Source organism: Vitis riparia, chromosome 14 (genome assembly GCF_004353265.1).
Source record: "Vitis riparia cultivar Riparia Gloire de Montpellier isolate 1030 chromosome 14, EGFV_Vit.rip_1.0, whole genome shotgun sequence".
NCBI classification, from domain to species: domain Eukaryota; kingdom Viridiplantae; phylum Streptophyta; class Magnoliopsida; order Vitales; family Vitaceae; genus Vitis; species Vitis riparia.
In genome coordinates, this window is record NC_048444.1 from 22,262,826 (window position 1) to 22,286,440 (window position 23,615).

General features: G+C 34.6%; 1 protein-coding gene across 6 annotated transcripts; it reads left to right on the top strand.

Annotated features, from left to right (window-relative positions):
- Positions 1-895: 895 nt before the first annotated feature.
- Positions 896-22,911, top strand: LOC117930973 (WD repeat-containing protein 48). 6 transcript variants are annotated; one of them, XM_034851797.1, is made up of 20 exons: positions 898-1,076; positions 2,259-2,354; positions 3,105-3,214; positions 4,415-4,573; positions 4,957-5,022; positions 5,116-5,205; positions 5,381-5,686; positions 5,948-6,045; positions 8,722-8,757; positions 15,194-15,314; positions 15,510-15,746; positions 15,953-16,048; positions 16,180-16,245; positions 16,426-16,464; positions 16,555-16,689; positions 17,586-17,947; positions 18,536-18,629; positions 20,341-20,535; positions 21,401-21,522; positions 22,150-22,911. In XM_034851797.1, the coding sequence occupies exons 2-19, from the start codon at positions 2,345-2,347 to the stop codon at positions 21,497-21,499; spliced, it is 2,319 nt and encodes a 772-aa protein (XP_034707688.1). In that variant the 5' UTR covers positions 898-1,076; positions 2,259-2,344; the 3' UTR covers positions 21,500-21,522; positions 22,150-22,911. The 6 variants fall into 6 exon arrangements, with proteins under 6 accessions (XP_034707693.1, XP_034707688.1, XP_034707689.1 ...); XM_034851798.1 differs by having other exon boundaries at positions 22,156-22,911; XM_034851799.1 differs by having other exon boundaries at positions 22,166-22,911.
- The last annotated feature ends 704 nt before the right edge of the window (positions 22,912-23,615 follow it).

The window sequence follows — 23,615 nt, forward strand, 5'->3', positions numbered from 1 at the left end:
TGTTATAATAAGATTAAATAATTTAAAGATATATAAATTTTAAATATATTTGATTTTCTTTTATTTTTTTACATTAAAACCAAATACGAAAAAACCATTTTTTTAACATTTTTTTTTCTTTCCTTAGTACCAAACATTTTGTTAAAGTCAATAAATTAATTTTATATATTACAATTTTTTTTCACTTATTTAACTCTTTTATATAAAGATTAAATAATTTTAAAATATATAAATTTTTTAATAATTTTAATTATATCTATTTTTATATATATTTTTCATAATAAAATCAAATATGAAAAAAATTATTTTCTTTAACATTTTTTTTATTTCCTTAATAATTTTTGGGAATAATTTATTCTTAATGTAATGTAAAAACATTTTTTTTGAAATAATTATGATTTAATTTATGAATGCAGTTAAATTATTATTATTATTTTTAACAATATATAGAATACACTAGACAGGCATAAAAATGGTATATGTGCTCAAACCAAGGGGTACGCATGAGAACGTATTTTGGGATACGAGGCAGATAACCAAAAAACCATTAAACCGTGGCTTATTCACAAATACGACAAAATACAGGGGTGCCGTTGCAAAAACGACTTTCGCCTAAAAATCATCAACCCCACTCGCACTCCACTCAGAACAACTCTACTCGCTAATCCCCAAACTCCCAATTCCATTAGCTCTTTCGTTTGCATCACAACCGTCTGCCAAAGCCATAAAACCGGTCCCACCTAACAATTGGACGGCTGGGGAAGCGAGTAAGACTACGCCAACTATCTCCGCGATTGTCATTAATTTTTCCTCCGCCTCTGTTGTTTATCTGTTGAGAGCGAAAAGACTAGATAACCCTCGAAGAAAACGGGAAAACCCAGTCAAAGGACTCATCCACACAACAAGATCGAAACTCACAAACCATCTCTCTCTGCACTTTCTCTCTCTAGCATTCTCAGCCATTTCTCACACACTGCCTCTCTCTCTCTACATTTTCTGTGTCTGAATTTTGGAACTTCATCAGTAGAGAAAAAACCAAAGCCGAAACCCCCACCAAATTCTTCATTGATTTTAAGGTTAGGGTTTCATTTTTTTTTCCTTCTCGACAGCTCCAATTTTGGTATCAATATGTGCTTGGATTGAATCTAGTGGATTTCTTAGGTTCTATCTGTGTGATTTTGTCTTTTTTACGATTGATTATTTGGGGTTTGGTTCGATTTTGGATACCCTAAATCGTTTGATCTGGTTGATTGAATTAGGGGAAAGATCGACTGGTTTCAGTGTTTTGCAGTTGATGAGGGTTTTGGGTACTTGAAACCCTTGCCTTGTGTCTGGCTGCTGAGGAAAAGAGAAGGGGAATTTTGAATTTTGGGTTCTGTGGTATTTTTGGTTTCTGGGAAATGTAAAAAGTCAACTTAACTGAAATGTGGAATTCGGCTGTCCTTTATTTTCATGATTCTTATTGGTTAGGAAGCAGATTTTATTACTTTCATGCGCATCTGTGATTGTTTTGAAACTGATTTTAATGCTTTTTTCGAGTATCATAATCTGGGGTTTGATAGTTTAGAGATTTGCTATTGAATTTTTGAAATTTTCCCATTTGGACTATGGCTGTGAAGGATTAGACTTTTTGGTGAATTTTGTTGAGGGCTATGATTATCCGTGACCACCCTATAGAATTTATTTATTTATTTATTTATTTTGGGGGGGGGGGGGTTGGGGTTTGGGGTGTTTCTTGCTTTAGACGGGCATTATTGTAGATAGTGCTTTCTTTTGATCATATTACCATCCTAAGTCGATAATTGCTAAAAAGATCAATAGCAAATGTTGTTAAAAGTCATGATTGAGAATGCCATTTTCAAACTGCTTCCTCGTTTGAGTTCATCACAAATGAAACTCCTGAGTCACTTATCAAAGCAATTGATTTAATCAAGGAAAGACCACAATGAGAAAATGCTAATGTAAAACCTCATCTATATTACCACTTCATCCCTATGTTCTGCATTTAGTCAATGGTTTATATTGGTCTGTCTAGGTTAGAATCTTCCTTGCAGACCTCATTTAGGAATATAATTTATAGTTGTCTTTTTCCTCACACATGCGATGTTTGTAATAATTGATAAATGCTTCATTGTTCACAGAACATATATATATTTTAAATTAATGCAATGAGACTGAAAAATGCAAGTGAAAATGTTCCTTGGTACAGATTAAAACTTTGCAAAGATGATTTTTATGTTATATATGTGATTTTTCAGCTTTTGAAATCTAAAGGGCATTTCAAGGGTACCTTTGGGGTTTCTGCAATTGTATCCATATCTTCTGGTCATCATCATTTGTAGATATGCTTGAAGGTACCTCTTTGACTTGTTTGACAAATCTGCTATTAACACATTTGAAGTGCCAAATTATCTGGAAACTGGAGAACAGTCCGAATGTTTATGCTTATCAGTGACTAATTGAGAAAGGAAGCTTTTAACAGCGAGTGGGTATGGGAAGACATATTTCTAGACTTACTTTTTTCAATAAAAAAAGGAATGAACATTTTCAGACTGTTAATGTTTAATGTCCTAAAGTGGATAGTTTGACTGAAGTGGTAGCGCATGTATTAACTTCTCTGTACTTGTTGTATTGCAATCTCCTCGTTTGAACATTTGAATGCATGTAATAATCATTTATGATTGCTTTCTTGACCTTTTATTAAATTTTTTATAATTTTTTTAATAATTTTATGTATTGTTGCTTGTCAGTAATTGCTGATTGTATAGCTGGTACTGAACTGTACCAGGGTTCTGTTGATAGCAGGACCAACTCGATTCCTAAATTGATGAATTTTTACTTCCATTATATTACACATGGATAAAGGTTGGTCCAAAATTTGATACTGGATCATTCTGGCTCACATATGTCCCATTTCATTCAATCTTGAGGAAAAACAAAAAAAACTGATGCTAAGGTATTTTACTCCAATGGAATGTTATCTTGCTTTTCACTGGTAGGAGCCTGCAAGCATTTCATGCTTATGAGTGTTTCCAAGTAATTGATAGGGAATTGCATTCTTTAACATTTTTTCTTTATTTGACATTTTATTTATATCTGTTTAGGGGTTTCTGCAATGCACCGCGTAGGCAGTGCAGGAAACACATCTAATTCAACTCGCCCTCGCAAAGAGAAGAGGTTGACATATGTGTTGAATGATGCGGATGACACAAAGGTAGATTATTTTGTATTTGTTGAACATGCATGTTAGTTATCTATAAATTTTATCAGGGGCCCCTTTACTACTTGGATGTGTCACCTTCACTTTTAATGTATTGGGTTCTCCGAAATTGTGATGATTGCTGTAACTTGTTTCTTAAATTGAAGATAATTTGTAATTATATATTTTTCCAAATTATTGACGAGTGTCTAACAATTTTTTCCCCCTTTAGTGAATTTTTTATATTTCCTGAATCTTTCTCATTATTTTAGGGTGTTTATGGTTTACAGATTGCCATGTTTTTCTGCCCAATGTGGTGTAGTACCTTGGGTCACATATATTTTACTTTATTTGCTTACGAACCAAAATATGAGAGATTTTTACCCTGATACAACTTTATCACCATCTTTTGTCTCTTCATAGACAGTTCATGCAACTTTAAGTCAAATAACTTGATTCTTCTCCCTCACTGACAGGGGGAAAATAATTCACCAAATAGAAAAATATATTTTGTCATACCTGGGATGTGTGTATTTTTTTTTTTTATCAGAGGGATATGTATGTTCACTAATATGTGTTGCTTCAATTTGGATGAAAAATTGTTATATGCTTGCTCGTGGTGTTTGATTTGTTCTATTTTTAAATGAACATGTTAAGATTGCTGTGTTCCTATGTTACTTATCAAAAAAAAAAAAAAAAAGATTGCTGTGTTCTTATGTTATAGCTCCTGTTTTCAGTGAATCCATTTGGCTTGTTGGAACCCATGCTATCCTCCCCTCCACAAGGAGATACCTAAGCACCCTCCTGCTGCTGTGGCCATGGTGTCATTTTTTTTTTTTTTTTACCAGAGCTATGGTGCCATATTATCATTGATTACTTTTTATACATGTTGTCCTATTTTTTCTTTTTACAATCACGAAGTTCAAGCAATTTACATGCTTAGCTATGCCTATTATTGTTTGTCTTATTGTAACTATGTATGGTTAACCAACATGCGTGTGGGAATCACATAACAAAATAAATCATATGACAGTGTTCTCATTTACACACCCCTCTTGTGTTGTTTTATTTTTCCCAATATCAAGAAGATTCTTTTCCCCTCCTCATCAAAAAAGGAAGATTCCTTTCCCCTTTGCTAGGTTACTGTTCTGTTGATAATTCTTTTACTGTTAGAGGATTTATAAATTCTTATGTGGAATGTTTCCCTATTTGCAGCATTGTGCAGGCATAAATTGTTTGGCTGTATTGAAGCCATTGGCTCCTGATGGGCGTGATTACCTCTTCACTGGAAGCCGTGATGGCACGCTGAAGAGGTGGGAGCTCACTGAAGAGGTGGCTACCTGTTCTGCCACATTTGAGTCACACATTGATTGGGTACTGATCTTGCTTGTGTTAGGCTATTCTTCATCATTTACTTCACACATTGCTGATCTGATTAGTGCCTAATTATTAGAATCATTTACATAAGTAGTTTCAGCCTTTATATTGGTATAGGCTATTCTTTTGCATTGTCAGTTCCTCATGAAATGAATTTATCTAGTTTTAGCCACATAGCATCATTATTGGCAATCTAGCATTGCCAATCATTGATGAAATGGACATTTCTTTTAAAAATTTAAATTTATAGGTTTCCATTTTCAACATTGATAGTTCTCTTATCTTTATATGGGATTGTTTAGTTCATTGAATTCCATTTTTTATTGTGCTGCATACATACATTATTATTGAATTTGAAAGGAAAATTGTTGGTTGTGCAGGTTAATGATGCTGTTCTTGCAGGTGACAATACGCTTGTTTCCTGTTCTTCAGATACTACCCTCAAGGTTTGTCAATTTGAATCCATCATTGTTGGTTTTTTAACCTATGGAAAATCTGATTATTTTTATTGACTTATTTCCCTTATTGAGATACACCAGACCTGGAATTGCTTGTCTGATGGAACTTGTACCAGGACTCTCCGTCAACACTCTGACTATGTTACTTGTCTCGCTGCAGCAGAAAAAAATGTAATTTCTTTGTCAAAATTTTCATGGAATTATTTACTGCATAGATGAAGGGTTCTTGTCAGTGTAATGCTGCTATTTAAGTTTCATGTTCAATTTAATGGTGCATATTTGGGGGCATTGTGTCATATTTTGTCATTATCATTTTCTGATCCTTTTATAGTGTCATGCATTTTAGAGCAATGTCGTTGCCTCTGGTGGCCTTGGTGGGGAGGTTTTTGTATGGGATCTGGAAGCTGCACTAACTCCAGTCTCAAAGTCGAGTGATGCAATGGAGGAGGATTGTTCCAATGGCATCAATGGTTCTGGAAATTCATTGCCCATTACAAGTCTACGGACTATTAGTTCAAGCAACAGTATTTCTCTACACCCTACTCCACCTCATGGATATGTGCCTGTTGCTGCCAAAGGCCACAAAGAGTCTGTGTATGCATTGGCAATGAATGATAGTGGAACCCTTCTTGTTTCTGGTGGAACTGAGAAGGTATGCTATGATATTTATAGTTTCTTTATTGTCTTCATTTTTGAAGGATCGTTAATTCTTCCTTGCATCTGATTTCTTTTTTATATAATAAATTTATTTATAATAGGTTCATTAGGTTTCTCTAAGTACCAATGAAGCCATTTTATGATATAGTTGATTTGCATCTTATATCCTTGACTTTTATGTTGATCAGCTAGTGTGTTGCTCCTGGTTTACTATTAATGGAAAGCAATTTTATGGCAAACTGCTACTGTACTGTAGGTTGTGCGTATTTGGGACCCAAGAACTGGTTCAAAGACCATGAAGCTCAGAGGGCATACAGATAACATTAGGGCTCTGCTTCTGGATTCTACTGGCAGGTGGGTTGCATGAAATCTGCAGTTATTTGACAAGGCAATTGTAAGCATTTTTGCTAAGCTTCAAATTGATTTTGGTCTTTTTCATTTGCAAATTTTTATACTAGCTTTTCTTTTTCCCTTTTTTAGGGTAGGGGCAAAGCATTTTGTGTTGACTAGTTGTTGCATTTATATCATCATTTTTTTGGTGATATCCATTCATGCACTTGATTGAATTTTTCATATATGTATACATGCATATGTAATACAGGTTCGAACAATGTTTCAACCATACCTAATACTTTTGTTCAGTTCTGTAGCACTTGCTGCAATCTTGGTTTGAAGTCAGATTGCTCTGCAGGAGGCATTCCCATATGGATTTTGTTACCAGTTTGAGTGGCCCTTCATTGTTAAGTGCTATCTTGTTTATTATTTTCTTTCGTTTTCTTGTCTTCCTTGCTTATGTAGTTTAGTTGGGCCCAGTGAGTGTATTCCATGTATACATGGATTGCCACCCCCCACAAGGCTTTTTTTAATTCTTTTTTTTTTTAATTTTTTTTTTACTTTTTTTTTTTTGTACTTATCAGGAAAAAAAAGTTTCTTGTGGGTTCTGTTTTGTATGGCATGGCTAGAAATCTATGTATTTATATAGTGTCATGTTATGTATGTCTAAATGGATGTTTCCATGTTTTTGTGCCTATGTATGTCGGTGTATGTATGTATATATACTATGGATTATCTCTGAATCCTATTATCAACATATCATTCAACAATGCCTTTGATTTCCTTCATTGATACACTTATTACTACTGCTGTTGTTGATGGGACTACAGATAAAAGACGATACCAACAAAGAGGGATTACTTATCAAAAAAGTGGAAAAGGAGAGAGAAAGAAAGAGGGAATTTGGTTGTTTTTCGTTTTATTTCGTCTTAAATTTTCTTGGAGTTTGGGGGTAGGAAGAGTTGAGATTTCAGCAGTATTCTTATGGAAAGCACATCAAGTGGCTAGGGTTGGGGTGGGGATGTGAAGGTTCTAGGTTTGATTCCATGTCCTAAAGTTCTGATTGGAGGAATTTGTGATAACATATGGGAATAACCTGGATAAAGTTTGGAAGCCATCGGCAATGATGAAATTGGGCTAAGCTTTGGGTATGATATGGTGTTTGGTTGGTGTTTTTCTTTCTTTCTTTTTTTTTTTTTTTTTTTTTTTTTTTTTTTTTTAAGGGGAGGGAGGAATAAACTTGGAAGTTATGTTTTTCTTGAAACCTTGTTGATAGCTCCTCTTGTTGAATGATAGATAAATCAGTAAATTTATTTGCATGATATTCATTTTACTATAGTTATGCTTTACTTGAAACCTTGTTGATAGTACCTCTGGTTGAATGATAGATAAATCAGTTAATTTATATACTTGATATTCATTTTTCTGTCTTCTTGATCCTTCTTTGAATAGAGGATTACATCTTGGCAGAACTGCTTATCCTTCTTTGAATATTTAACCACAATGAAATTATTGGTTATTATAAAAAAAATTTACTAGGAGAAAAACTTTATGCATTTTAATGTCATATAATACAAATGGAAATTATGTAGTTGAAAATTAAATCTTTTAGAACATAAATAAAATATGTAATTATTGTCAACTTCATAGATTGGCTGGGGTCTTGCTAAAGGAGGGGAGTTGTTTCTTGTGCCCTCTGTCTTTTGGGTTGTGCCTTTTGATGCCTGTTGTAGACAACCTGTATACTTTGGTGTGCTCTTATTGGCACTGTTTATAAATTTGTTTTCATTTGCTTATCAAAAAAAAAAAAAAGGTTGTCATCCCAGTTATTAGGGGTGTGACTCTTAAATACTTGAGATGACCCTATGGCATAAAATATCGCATTCCCTAGGAAACCTCAATAATCACTTTTTTAAGAGTCTGCTATTGCTCAAATAAATGCTCCCCAAACTCAAACAATTGTTGTTCCTAGATCGAGGGATTATGTCTTTATTTTTACTTTAGTTCTGTGTTTACTTCTCTTTTATATCTGTAGTTGCACTTTTCTGTTTAGCCTTTTTTTTTTTTAATAAAAAAAAAGGGAAATATATTTTTTGGGTAAGCTTGTTTGTTTAATTTGTTGTGCTAAGATGACCATTGTCTTACTGCTTGGTACTTACACAGTGTTAGAAGAATGCATCATCCTTCTTTGTATTTTTCTTTTATTATTACATTTTTTTGCTTCTTACTAGAAAAAAAGGGGACATATTTGAGAAGCATGTTAGTTAGCAATTTCTTTTATCCACTGGATTTGTGTTGCTTCCTGGCAAATTCACAAAATCCAAACCTTTAATATTTTTGAGCTTCAAACTTTTTTAATCTTCGTTTTATTTTTTGCAAGTAACATCCTGTATTCTGACAATTTAATTTGTTGCAAATATTTCCTGTTTTTCTGTCACTACAGCATCCCTTATGATTAATTTTTTATTTCAGTACTTTTTTCCTCTTTAATTTTCAGTGTCACACAAGGTAAATTTTAGGACTGTGATGGATCTTGAAATGCATTGGGGAGATATTGGGTGTGTTGCATCATTGTTGGACTGACTAATCATTAGTTGCCTTTCCAATTTGATGAATCATCTATTGCTGTGTTACTAATCATTTTGATTATGTTCTTGTTTACTTCAAGTAAGTGTTTTTTAATTCTCATTGTTGCAGGTTTTGCTTATCGGGGTCTTCTGATTCCATGATTAGGTTGGTACCTCATACTGCTTTTTGCTTTTTCACAATGATGAAACTTATTATCTTATTCAGACATGCAAATTTGCCTTTTAATGTTCCTCCAGTTCCATATGCAGTTCAAATGGTTGTAATGATGCTAGTCAGTCAATTTTTTGTTCCTCTTGGTCATTTTTTATGAGTAGGCCCAATATCAACTACTTGGCTGTATAAATACCAAGGATGAACGTCTAATTTATTTGCTTAGATTTGCATGGGAAATGCACTTTTCATGGGCAAAAAACTAAAGCTAACAGGTACAAATTGGTCTGATCAGATAGGTACCCATTTTGGGGATGTCCAGGGCTAAAGTCACTGAATGGTAAGTGGCAATTCCCCAAATTGAACTCTGTTTTGTATTCATCTATGGGGTTATAGGTGGGACTGAGTGTAACCACCAAGTTTGGAGTGGGGTGGCGTGGTTCCTCAATGCCTGGGACATCAGAATATTGAACCATGAACAAAGAAAGGCATGAGAAAAAAGCCCCATTGGCGAGCATTGTGAAGCCTGATTCTTTACTTGAGGGGACATGAAAGGCATTTGACTTTCCATCTCTGAGAGAGGGGAAGGGCAGAGCTTTTGCTTTCAACATGATGAGTTGTTTCAAAACTAATCTCAACAGTTTTTTGAATTGATCCTCAACAGAATCAAAGTAACTTGATTGATGCACATGCCTTGTAATTCTTTATTGTGTAATTCTTTTTTTTTTTTGATAACCGAGGAACCTTCCATGGCCAAGCCCTTAGTACTCATCATGGGGACCCAAACCTTGGGGTGCTGACTGCCCCGCAATAACCAATCTTTATTGTGTAATTCTTTATTTAGGACCTTCTCCTAGACAAAGAGAGGGCAAGTGTCAAATCAAATTAACTTGATTTATAAGCATACCTTCTAATTCTTTATTGAGTGGTTTTCTATTATAACTTCTATACCTATTATGTTTATTTACCATCTCCAAGAAATTTTTATTTTTTTTATAGGCAAAAAATACGAATATATAAACAAGCACCAAAAAGACAGCAAACCATTGTACACAGGTTGTATACAATGAGCACCTAAAGGCGCAACCAAAAAAGAGAGAACACAAAAAACAACTCCCTCCCTCAATGAGAACCTAACCAATCTGCAAAATCAAATAAAGATGTAGAGCTTATGTCTATGCACATCTTCACCCACGAAAACAAATTTCTAAGGAAGAGTTTTTCAAACCTTGATCTGATTGCTCCTTATCGTAAAAAGCAAGAGTCAAAGCATTCAAATCATATCATCCCTAACCATTATCTCTCCTCTTAGCTGTAACAAAGAGTTGGGTTGAGATTGATAAAAATTGGAGATACATAACTGTGATACTATATACGGGAATGGAAAGTTTGCTATTAGGCTACATTTTTTGTTGAATTTTACATTGCTTAGCAAGTGTTTAGTGCCTTCAAAGGAGCCTAATTTTATATGGAGCTCTATCATGGCTATTAAGTAATGGTACATGGGTGAGGAATAGGCAGCAAGGTGCTGTATGGATGGCACCTTTGGGATCTGTGTCTGAAGTATTTGAGGATTTTCTTAAGGCATCATATGATATCCTGGAATGTCGCCCTAGGATCAGGATCATTATGATTTTAAATTTTTGGGTGACTGAATTCTAGTTTCTGGTATGAAACTAAACCCTGCAATGCTATTTCATATGTAAGTTTGCAGGTTTCTAATATGTGGGAGAGAGATGCCATTCCAATCTTAGAGCACACTTTTTGCCCTACTGTTCATATTGGAGAGAAAGTTCCTAGCATTATATAAGCATTGACTCTTCTTAACAATGTAGACGCGTTTTAAAGTTGTGAGCCCTTTGAGCTTAGAGCGGATAATATTTATATGGTTGGGAGTGGGTTATTACAAATGGTATTAGAGTTGATCCCCGACTTTAGTGTTGAGGTTTGTTTGTTTGATCCTATAATCTTATGGGACACAACGAGGACGTTGTGTTTGCATGAGGGTGATTGTGATATCCCACAACCGATAGGGGAGAAAGTTCCTAACACTAGACGTGTTTTAAAGCTGTGAGCCCTTTGAGCTTAGAGTAAATGATATCTATATGGTTGGGAGCGGATTGTTACAAAGCCTCTACCTATGTGGAGGGGAGAAGAAGGCTCCACTTGGTAAGATGGACGGCTATTTGCAAAGATAAGAGGTATGGAGGTTTGGGGTTAAGGCACTTGAAGGAATTCAATCATGCTTTGCTTGGAAAATGGCTTTGGAGATTTTCTTTAGAAAGGGAGAGTTTTTGGAGGAAAGTCATTGTTGGTGAATTTGGAGAGGGGGAAGGGGGTTGGACCACTAGAGAGGTAAGGGAGTCCTATGGGATGAGCCTTTGGAAAGACATTAGAAAGGGATGGGAGGAGTTCTTCGTCAGAACTAGTATTCGTATTGGAAATGGTAGACATACCAGATTTTGGTGGGACTATTGGGTTGGAGATTCTAAGCTGAAGGAGCTCTTTCCTTTGCTCTTCAGAATTGCAACCCATAATACTGCTGTAGTGGCTGATCTTTGGGGGAGACAAGGAGGTGGTGGCGGGGGATGGGAGGTGTACTTTAGAAGACACTTTCATGATTGGGAATTAGAGGAGGTGAATCGTTTTCTAATTCACATCTCTGCAGTAAAGGTCCAAGAAGGGGAGGATTCTCTAATTTGGAAGATTGAGAGGAAAGGAAAGTTTAGTGTTAAATCTTATTATCGGTCTTTAAAGGTGGAGAACAGCCCCTTATTTCCAGCAAAGGAGGTATGGGGTTCGTGTGGCCCTTTAAGAACTTGTTTTTTTGCTTGGGAAGTTGTTTGGGGTAAAATTTCTACTGTTGATATGTTAATGAGGAGGGGTTGGTCTATGGTTAATAGATGCAATCTTTGTAAAGAGAATGAGGAATCGGCGGATCATATTCTAATTCATTGCGGTAAGACAAGGGAGCTTTGGACTGTGGTGCTCTCTTCTTTTGGGGTGGTGTGGGTGTTCCCGAACTCAGTGAGAAATTTGCTTCTTGAATGGAAAATTAAGGGTCTAGAAAAGAAGAGGAGTGTAATTTGGAAAATGACGCCTATTTGTTTGTTTTGGTGTATTTGGGGAGAGCGGAATAGAAGAATGTTCCAAGAAGAAGAGAAGTCAGATACGAGCTTGAAGAATCTCTTCCTTCGGGCTCTTCTTGAATGGTCTCAACAGTTCATGGACGTGGACTATCTCTCTTTTATGAATATGTTGGGTGGTTGATTTGTTGGTCATCTTTGGCATTTTTAGGTTTTTGTTTCTCCTTTGCTGCCTTGGGTGAGGCCTTCTTTGTATACTGCCGGTGTACTTAGGGAGTGCCCCCTGTTTTGGTGTGGTCTAATATGATTTCTTCTCTTGGTTTATAAAAAAAAAAACCCTCCTTTTCATATCACTATTGCCAAAAACTTCCACTTCTGCAACACTATTGTTCTCACACTGCTGCCACCCATGCCACCATTGCTAGAAACCATGTGGTTGCCACTTCTCCCGCCATTGCATTGCTGACACTGTCAGTAGGCCACCACCATCATGGTCACTCCAATCCAACCACCATCACTGTTAAGTACTCATCTCATCCATGCCACATGCTTCACCACAAGATCATCACGAGTGCCACGACCACCATCTTCATTTATTGTGGACTAACACAATCATTGTCACACCAAATGCCACCACCATAACCACTGCATCCCCTTTCAGAATTGTAAGTGATCTGCAAGGATATTTTTTTGGGTCCTAAACAGAAGAGGGGCACCTCTGTTGGGGTTGGTCCAGTCAATCGTGTCCAACATAACCATGCATCTCCTTTCAGAGTTGCGAGTGCTCCACAATGGGTGTATATAGATATTGGGTTCAAAACAGAAGGGAGGCGCACATCTCTTTTGAATTTGGTTCGGTAAATTGTGTTAAATTAATTGGTTTTCTGAGTGAAATACAATTTTTGTTAACCAAATGTGGTCTAAATGCTGTTGTTAGGATTTACACCCCCACAAGAAAAAGAGGAAGGCAGCAATGAGAAACAAAGGAAATGCCATAATAGAACTGCTATTATAGCATCCTCCATTGATGTAGAACAACCTTAGGATAGTTGTCTACAACCAAATAAGGTGGGCTAGGGCTTCAATTTTTTAAGATTTAAGGAGAGCTAAAATTATGGCAGTGAAGAAAATAAAATAAAATCATAAACAAGTCATTAAAGCCTTCTTAGAGTCTCACCTAAAAGAAAAGTCATGGAGTCTCACAATTGAAAATTGCAAGGTATGTAAAAACTTTAATATAATTCGTCATCAATCCCATAATTAAGTAATTAACCTTATTTTCAGGTTTTGGAAAACTCTAAAAATTGAATAAAATTATGAAAACAGAAACCTAGTCCATTTAGTAATTAAGGGTTCTATTCTTTTCCTATAATGATTAAATCTTCTAAATAAAAAAATCTAAAAGAAAGTAAAAATACTTTTTTTAGATTAGAAACTTAACTTTATATAAAATTCTTTTTCTTTCCCTAATATGCTTCAAGAAAGAATATATGTGTGTGCGTGTGTGTGTGTATAAAGAAATAAGCACTAGAGATACCAAAGTGCACACAAAGTACGAAGAATAGGTAAGAAGAAGACACAGGCAAGTTTTGCAAGGAGCAACATGTTATGCTCCATCATATTTTGAAACTATAATGTGATGAAACTTCGAGTAACACTTGCATGGCCCTCTGCTCTGTTACTTCATTTTTTTCATTAGAGTAATTTCTTTAAAGCTCTATGCAGTTTTCTTTATTTTGTAAGCTACATATCATTGATGGGGAAAGCTACAAGTTGGTTGAATCCTAGAAGTTTTCTCCAAGAATTATATTTCTACTCGAGTTTTGCCTTGTTTTTTTTTTCCATTTACCCTTAGGGGTGAGGTTGAGGTTTGTGCTTGGATTCATGGTTGTTAACTTGCAAAACATATTATCATTTTTCTATTCTTTTGTACAATGTATCATAAGTTTTTTTATATGGTGAAAAAATAAATAGAAAAAAAATGTATACATGCACATATATATTGGAAGCATGAATTGTGAGGTAGTATATAACCAATTTCATAAAAGATATTGAGATTTAAAGAGTTAAACTATATCATACCATATGAAAACATTGAATGCTAGAGCTTTAAAAAATTCAATTTAACAAAATATGAGTTTAATGCATAGATTTCTCATAACATCCACACAAATAAGCTTTTTAAACTTTTACATATGATTTTAGTTCCAAATTCTAACTAGGCATATGTATTTGTATGTGTTGTGGATATTTATGCCTTATGTTTTATCCCCAAACTTCTAACTTTTCATGTTTGTCACCATTCTTTTTCCACTAAAAATAAAAATAAAAAACTGATTTATTGCCTAAAAATTTTTATTTATCAATTACCATCATTTTCAATGTCAATAAATATTGTTAGAATAAATTTAATTAACTTCCAACATTGTTTTTGACAACAAGGATATAGTTTTTCATATAGGATTATTTTACCTCTCTCTCTCCCTTTTATGACTACTTTCTAACCTTACCATTCATTTTAAACAATTACTATAATAATTCTTTCAAAAAAGGGAATTTTATTTTTGTTAAAATTATGAAAAATAGTTGAAGATGTATATATTGTTGTATTTTGTATTATATCATGTATTGTATATGTATTGCAAGATACGTTAGTGATAAAATATGAATTACGATATGTATTGATTTTTGTTAAAAACGCAATGCATCATTGTATTGTATTATGTATTGTAAGTTTTGAACGCTTCTTCTCTTGTAAGTTTCTTTGATTGGTTAGGCTTTAAGGGAAGGTGATGTGTTTTGTTTCTATCCCTTCCCCTTCGGTTTGAGCCTTTGGGCTTCTTTTGTATACTCTGAGGGCACTGTTTTTGTTGCTTCCTCTTTTTGTTTAATATACATCCTTTTATCTATCAAACAAAAAAAAACAAAATGTATTGCAAGTTTTTAACAACTATGCTTGGATTTAGTTGTGCAAGGTAGTTGCTTCCCTCATCCCTCCAGTCTCCTTTGTTGCTGCTTTTGTATTTCTTCCTCTTAATAAATTTTCTACATTGCTTGTAGGCATTGTACGTTTTCTTTTAGTTTCGCAGCTGAGCAGCTTTAGTTTCTTTTGGGGTTTTTCCATTCTTACTCTTTTGTCAGTTCTTAATTTTTTGGAATGATACCTACTTCTTTGTATTTTTAATCCATTTCAATGAATTTCTTTTCTGATAAGATAAATAAATTTTCTGGTTTCTGATTTTTAATCACGCATCCAATATATGTTTCGTTTATTTCCTTATAATTAATCCTTTTAGTGCTTCATGTGGTTGATCAACCTGTACATCTCTCTTCACATTTCACAGGCTATGGGATCTTGGTCAGCAGCGATGTGTGCATTCCTATGCCGTGCATACAGATTCTGTCTGGGCACTTGCAAGCACCCCAACATTTAGCCATGTTTATAGTGGTGGGAGGGACCTTTCCGTGAGTACAGTTTTATCCCAGAACTCAACCAATGCAAATATTCCCCTGCCTCTTTCTTATGTTTTGCCATTATTTTTTTCCTTTAGCATATGATGTTTTCTCCCTTTTTTCTTTCTCTCTCTCTCTCTCTCTTTTTTTTCTGATCTTTTTCTGCAATACTCATCCTTTGATGCCCAATTCTGTTTATACTCTCAGTTATACTTGACAGACTTGGCGACAAGAGAGAGTATTTTGCTTTGCACAAAGGAACATCCTATTTTGCAACTGGCATTGCATGATGATGGCATATGGGCTGCAACAACTGACTCTTCTGTACGCAGATGGCCAGCTGAAGGACGTAACCCTCAAAAGGTTTTTCAGAGAGGCGGTTCATTCTTGGCTGGAAACTTGTCCTTTTCAAGGGCAAGGGCTTCCTTAGAAGGATCAACACCTGTAAGTCATTCTTATTCCTGTCTGTTCTGTAATTCACAAAAGATGTTAATGTGTATACTGAATCCTTATTGTGCATAATAATATGAATGGTAGGCATCCTTTAAAAAACACTTGTTCTCTTTTGTTTATTTCTTTTTCCTTCTTTCTCCAAAGAGGTATACCTGAGCTTCCTTAACCAAGTTAATATACTTTTTCCAATGTTGTAGGTTCCTGTTCACAAGGAACCATCCTTTACCATTCCTGGAACCCCAGGAATTGTGCAGCATGAGATTCTAAATAATAGAAGGCATGTCTTGACTAAGGTAATTAAGATGCATCCTCTTATTTTACAATAAGATAATTATTACTTTTATGATCAATTTCTAATTCAGATTTGAATGGTTATTTTGTTGAATGTGATTTTGCAAATTGACACTATACTTCTCCACAATAGGATACAGCTGGCTCAGTGAAGCTATGGGAGATCACTAGGGGCATTGTTGTTGAGGACTATGGACAGGTTAAAAGAGCTCATTTTTTTGTCTATAGTTTTTGTGACTCTAGAATGATATGATTCGTGCCCCTGTGCTAAGGCCTGATTGGGTTGCAATTGTCTTGCTGAATTACGATGTACGGCTTTTACGTTTGAAGATTTTCTTTTGGGCTAATTCCTAAACATTTGTGCTTTTAACTTCCTTAGGTCTCATTTGAGGAGAAGAAAGAAGAATTGTTCGAGATGGTATGGATTCCTAATTTATATTAAATATTTGTTGTAATTTGAGTGAAACATTTTGGTGGATCTTTCTTTTGATTGCATTATCTTGTCCAGGTGAGCATTCCTGCATGGTTTACTGTAGATACGAGGCTGGGAAGCTTGTCTGTCCATTTGGATACCCCACAATGCTTTTCTGCAGAAATGTACTCTGCTGACCTTAATATTATTGGAAAACCTGAGGATGATAAGGTAAATCCGTCATTATTCCTTATTATCATCTCCCCTTGAGAAAGTATTTTGTTGCTTTGTTTGGTTGGAGTGATTTATTATTTTTTTTTGGGTTTTTTTAATTTCTTTTTTTTTGCTTTTATTTATTTTTTCTCCTAGAATGGGTGGGGCTTTTGGGTTGGTTGGTGTTGTTGTTTATGTACCTTTACTATGGTTTTTCCATTATTTGTAAAAATTATGATAAAATGGAAACAAGATTATCAATTAAAAATTCTTTTCCTATGTCTGACTCTCAGAGATATATTACCCTTTATTCTCTTATGAAAGGGTACTCATGAAGTGACCAGATCTCTTTTACATCATATAATTATAAAATTGAATTTATTCTGGTGAGATTTCTTATCTTTATTCTCAAAGTTTTGTATCACTATGTCATTGAATTTCTGAATTTGGTAGCAGAAATCCCTTGGGTACATCTCAGCTATATCTGTACATTTTTGGGCACTTCATGTAGATAGCTGGAGTGTTAGAATTTTGTTTTTCTTCAATTTTGTTTTTGTAAAATTTTCTGACTTTAAAAGGCATTTTAGACAATGTGAGGTAGGAAGCCAAAGGCTTTCCACCAAGTAGTTTTTGCTTTACACTGTATGATTTATTTATTTATTTATCTTTTTTTTGAAGGATTTCTTATCCTTCTTCCTTTTGTGTATACTCCTAATATACAAGTATAGTTTTTCCTCAAAAAAAATAAAACATTTTTATTTTTTTGCTGTTATATATCATAAAAGAAGTTCTATAATCATCATTAATTGGAATGTGTTTGGTAATCAATGTATCCTGAAATGGTGTAACTTTGCATTTTCATAGGTTTAATTGCAATAATTCATTTATTGTATCATCTTAATGTGATTCTGCAGGTTAATTTAGCACGGGAAACTCTTAAAGGTCTTTTGTCTCATTGGTTAACCAAAAGAAAACAAAGATTTGGGTCCCAATCTGTAGCCAATGGGGAGGTTGCTTCTGGGAAGGAAATTTCTACTAGAAGTATTACCCACTCAAGAATGGAGATAGATGGTAATGCTGAAAATGATTCCATGGTTTATCCTCCTTTTGAGTTTTCAACAGTTTCCCCTCCTTCCATTATTACTGAGGGCTCGCAAGGAGGCCCATGGAGAAAGAAAATCACTGATCTAGATGGAACGGAGGATGAGAAGGACTTCCCTTGGTGGTGTCTAGATTGTGTACTGAACAATCGTCTACCTCCCAGGGAAAATACCAAGTAATTCTTTGACCTTGTTGCATTTGCTTTTCTTTATTGGTTATTATTTTCCCCTTTTTTTATAGGCTTTTCTTTATTGGTCATCTACTTGCAAGATACCTTGCATATAAGAAATTGCTTATTATTTGTTTGCTGTTCTGTGATTGAAAGATGCCTGCTGCTTGCTGTAGTAGGACCTGTTAAAAGATTGCGATCATTTCTGGGATGTGAAATAAGTGTCAGTGGTTGGGGCCATATATTGGATTGCTTTAAATAAATTTATGCATCCAGAATGAAACAGTTGACTGTCGAATTCTTCTACTGGAAGCTATTGGAAGTATTATGGTGTTAATGAGCCCTTGACATGTTGACATGTTTGGGAAATTAAAAGAACTATATTTTTGTCACGTTTGATGTTGCTGGTGCTCAGGCTCCCTGAAATTGTGAACTATCTTTATTTTGTCCAATGAAAAGTAATGAATGATTGTCATAGGAAATCAGACATTTTCAGTTATTGGTTGCCTAGCGTTATAGGACACTGTTCATTTTTTATTTATTTTACATAACCAATTTAGTAATTTTCATAAAATTTTATGTAAACTACTGCAGGTGCAGCTTTTATCTACAAGCATGTGAAGGTTCAACTGTTCAGATCCTTACTCAAGGGAAACTGAGTGCACCTCGTATATTGAGAATTCATAAAGTAAGTTTTTCTTTTGGTTCTGCTAGTTTGGAAAAAGGTAAAGTTTTCAACTTCGCTTGTTTGGGTACAATAACACATGTATATTTTATGTACATGTGCATATATGCCTTGTGCATGCATATCATAAATGCTGCTTGTGGCTTTTGTCTGATATTTGTTTTCTTCATGTGTCATTCATTATTGAAGTTGAAAGTTCTTAACTATAATGACCAACTCCAATGTACATATGAGATAAATGGGAAATGAATGTTGTACTGTATATTCTCTCACTTTATAGCATATGCTTTGTGAATAGTGAAACAAAATGAAAATTGAATTGTGTTTCATTTTCTCTGAGGCAAGTTGAATGCCTTGTTGGATCTGTTTATTTGATGTAAAATTCTTCCTGCCTTTTTTTTTTTCCATGTAAAATACCTTTTCCACCTGTCTACCTTGAGCACCATCTCACTCTTCATCTCCATAGCTTCCAAGCAACACCAACTGCTCAAAATTTTTGAGCACTTTTCTCTTGAAAAAGCTGGTAATGATTTTTCTGGGAACCTTTTTCTTGAGCTATGGTCACCTTTGGGAATCCACTGCTGTATCAGCCATTCTCTGTGGAACTTGATGCTTTATTTGCCTATAATTCTATCTCCACCCCACTGATTTCTGGCAATATTGTCCTTTTGAAAATCTAGTACGTTGACAATCTCTGCTTGGAATCATAATCAGTGATTGATTTATATAAATTATGTAAAAAACCTCACAGAATTTTTTATGGATCAGGTTCACAGTCAATCTGAAAGCATGGCAAAAATTGGGGAAAAAACAAAGTCAGTGTTGAAATTATTAAAGAAAATAGTTCTCTTCATTCTTTCAATTGATATTTCCAGTTAGGGTTTTTATTTATTTATTTTTAATTTTAAATTTTTCTTTTTGGTTTTTACTTTTTTATTTGTGAAGTCGAAAGTGAATGAAGGTGTCCAAGTTGATTGTAGATAAATAAAACCCCTACATTTATTGTGTTACCTGAATACATGATGACCAGGAAATTCAAGTAAATAAAAAATGGTGCTTAAATCCTTGACTAATAAAAAACAGTCGGTGGTGATTTTGAAGATGAGGGTTTAGCACCACAAATGGTTGGTGTCATAATACTCTGTCTTTCCTTCGTAACACACTGATTAATGATTGTAGAATACTTGAACATTTTCAAGTTTCATACCAAACAATGAAAAAACTAAAAAAATTGGTGTTTTACCTGTAAAGGCTTTAAATTTGAAATGTTTTCCCACCATGAAGTGCTTTATGTCAAAGCAACTGAAGTCATTATCTAAAATATACTTTAGTAGATACACAGAGATGTATTAGACTGCTGGCTGAAGCATCAGGGAAAAATGTTCAGAGGTTAACTTGGAGCATGTCTCATATATATTATCCTCCTCAGTGTGCTCTGTGATGGGAGATCAGATTATCCTGTCCTGCCTAGGGGCCTGAGACTTCTAAGTACTTGGGCATAATTTTGTAGAAGCATTCTGGTGTCTGTTTCCTTAGTTGGATCACATTGTTTAAATGTATATATTATCATCTGAATGGATGAAAGATGTGAGGAGCATCTCTTTTTGTGCATCTTGACATGTGTTCACACCAGGTTGTACAAAACTGCATTTACTTCATGCTTTTAGAAGAATACTGTGTGATGAAAACAATTCTGTGGATTTTTTTCTTTTAGGTTGTTAATTATGTTGTGGAAAAGATGGTCCTTGACAAACCAATGGATAATGTAAACCCTGATGGAACATTTGCCCCGGGCCTCCCTGGTGGGCAGTCACAGCATTCAGCGGTTGGTGGAGATGGATCCTTCAGGTCTGGGTTGAAGCCTTGGCAAAAGCTTAAGCCCTCAATAGAGATCTTGTGCAATAACCAGGCAAGTTGATATACTTGGATGAGTATAATGTTACTGATCCATTCACCTTTTGTTAAAGCAGTATTTCAAACTATGAACTGCAACTTTGTGCTTCTTGAAATGCTGAATTAAAACAGAAGAATTAGAATTTGGAAAAAACAGTAAAGTAGAATGGATAAATATATTAATGGTAATCGCTATGTGATATGGAGTGCCATTCCCTTGGGTTTGAGCTAGACTGTCAGACTGCACACTGGTCTGAAATGTTTTCCCCTAGTTTTCTATCATTCCTTTTCTTGAATTTATTTTAATTTTCATTTAGTTGTTTACTCTTTGATTTCATTCCCATTCATGAAATCACTTTCATGTTTATTTGAGGGACTTACCATATTATTCGAGATGGACTAGGGGCGGAGGAAAGTCTGCCAATTGGATATTCACTTTCTCAAGGAATTTAAGAAAACCCATGATAGTTTTCCCTGTTATTGTTCTTCTGTAAGACATGCTTTGATATACTTCTTGCTGGAAATATATTGGATGTTTATTTATGGGACCTACCATGTTATTTAAGAGTACACTTTTGCCCTGATATTGTTCATCTGTAAGACAAACTTTGACATCCTTTTCATGAAATTATTTTTGGAATGACCAGAATGGACTATGGAGTTCTGAAATGCCTGGTAAACTCTCTGATAGTAGGAGTTTTTAAAGCTTCGTTTAGATCATAGAAAGAACAAGGGAAATGGGAGGGAGATGCTGATAATAGTTTGAGAAGGATACCATTTTGAAATTTTCAGCATTTTCCCATTTCCTTTCCCCTTCTCTGGGGATTCAGAAAGAGCCTTGGTATTCTTGATAACAATGTCTTTTATTTGTTGTGTTTTAGGTCTTATCCCCTGACATGAGCTTAGCCACAGTCCGCGCTTATATATGGAAGAAACCTGAGGACCTGGTTCTTAATTACAGAGTGGTGCAGGGAAGATGATTCCAGATGACATTTTGACGGAGGTTAGTGCTGATTTACTTAGATGTGCATATGCATTATTTTTATTTTTGTTTTATTCAAGAAACTTTGTCATGGACCTGAAATGTACATCAATGGAACATCTTTGAGTTCATTCTGATGAATTAGTGGGAAATGATTTTGTGAGTCTTAGAACATGGCAAGCATAGAAATAGGTATTTCTTGGTCAGTAAATTTGTGAGTTGGAATATATGATTTTCACTTGTTCTTTAATCTTGGAAAAGCATTTTAGAGTTCAGCAAAATTTCTAAGCCAGAGGAACAGCATTCTTTGCTGTGGGTGCTCATCTATTCTATCTGGTACTATTTAATTCTAGATTTATAAAGATGGCAGCATCCTATGATTATTGGTCCAATGGATTTATTTATTCATTTTCTTAAAGCTATTTTCTTTGATTGAATCAGAAGATTGCAAGTTTGTGGTTGAACAGTGTGGAGCTTGATTCACACTTAGCTTTGTTCAAAGTTTCTCCTGTTGCCTCTTGAAGCACTTCGTCTGTCCTTGTATTCATTTGTTTCTTTAACAGCATGGATTCTTGGTTTGTATGAGGGAAGAAAAAATAAATAAATAAAAACCAGTGTAGCAGCTATTTTTGAGTGATACCCTCTTAGTTACAGATACTTGCAGGATTGGAGTTCGAGGCCCATGGTGATGAAGATCTTGTGCTTTGTGTAAAATACTTGGAAATGATCAAATCTTCTTGGGGGTTGCTTGTGATGATCAGTTGCAAATCTTGATAATCAATCCATTGCTGAGTCAAATCGGTATTCTCAAAAATTTGATGAGAGAACCCGGTTAGCTGTTTCATAGTTGGATGGTGGTATTATAAGTTTTGGCTTTGTGTAGCTCTTCTCATGCAAGCTTTTACTTGACATGATGGAGTGTTTGTTGTAGTCCCTCTCTCCTTGCAGGCGGGATTAGAACGTGTTTTTTTGACTCTGAAGGGGAATTAGCATGAAGGAACTTGGAGCAACACCCAAGTTGAATATGATGTCGAAAGCTTTGTAGATTTATATTGTTGGGGCACAGTAGCAAAACCATGTTATGAAGGTCATTAATATTTTTTCTTTCATTTTCTCCTTTTGAAAATAAAATACCATTCCCATTTGTGTCTAGTTAAGTCACTTGACATATATATATATATATATATAGTACTAGATATTAGATTTTTTTTTCTTTCTTCTTTCTTCTACTGGAAGTTCAATGTCTGAAGATCAGTGGCTGGTAAGGTGTTGGGATTTCACAGTATCTACGGCTCTTCCAACTGGTGACTTGCAGCCGTAGTTTATGAATTGGTTATTGTTGCTGCTGCTCTCTATATACATATACTCCTTTGAGATGAAGTTAAAAATTTGATTTCATTGAATGATTCAGAGCATTTGCTTCTTTTTATCTATTGTTCCCTAATTACTAATATATGGCAGCTCAAAAGTGCAAATACAAGAGCATGTAACTTGATCTATTGTTATTGATGCTTTAACAAATTTTGAAGGGATGATATAGAAGTAGGCTTCTAAGTCTATTCAACTCAAATCATTCCCAGTCCACCCAACTTGAGAATTGTGGAAATTGACTTGATGAGAAAAATAGAGAGGAAAAGGAGTGGAGAAAAAGAGAAAAAAAGGGAAGAAAAATTAAAAAATTGATTTAAAATTAATAAATTATTTTTATATTTTATTTTAAATTTATTTTATTTGTTTAATTCTTTTATATGAAGATGAAATAACGTAAAAATTTGTAAATTATTTAGTAATTTTAATTATATTTGATTTTTTATTTTTATTTTTTATAATACAACAAATGTGATTTATATATATAGACTGATAGGGTTTATAATGACTTCAACCGAATAAAGTAAACCTAGATGGGCTTGACTTGATTCTTGGAGCACATCGATTCCCTCGTCCAAGGAATTCCATGCGGAACATAATTATTATTGTTTATATTTACTGGAAAGTTTTGTTAAATACTATGTTCAATCCCAATGAATTCTTTTCTATGATGAACTCTTGTTAATCTTTGATTGTTGGAATGATAATTTTAATTAGGTTTTGTTTGGGAGGTGTTTTTGAAAATT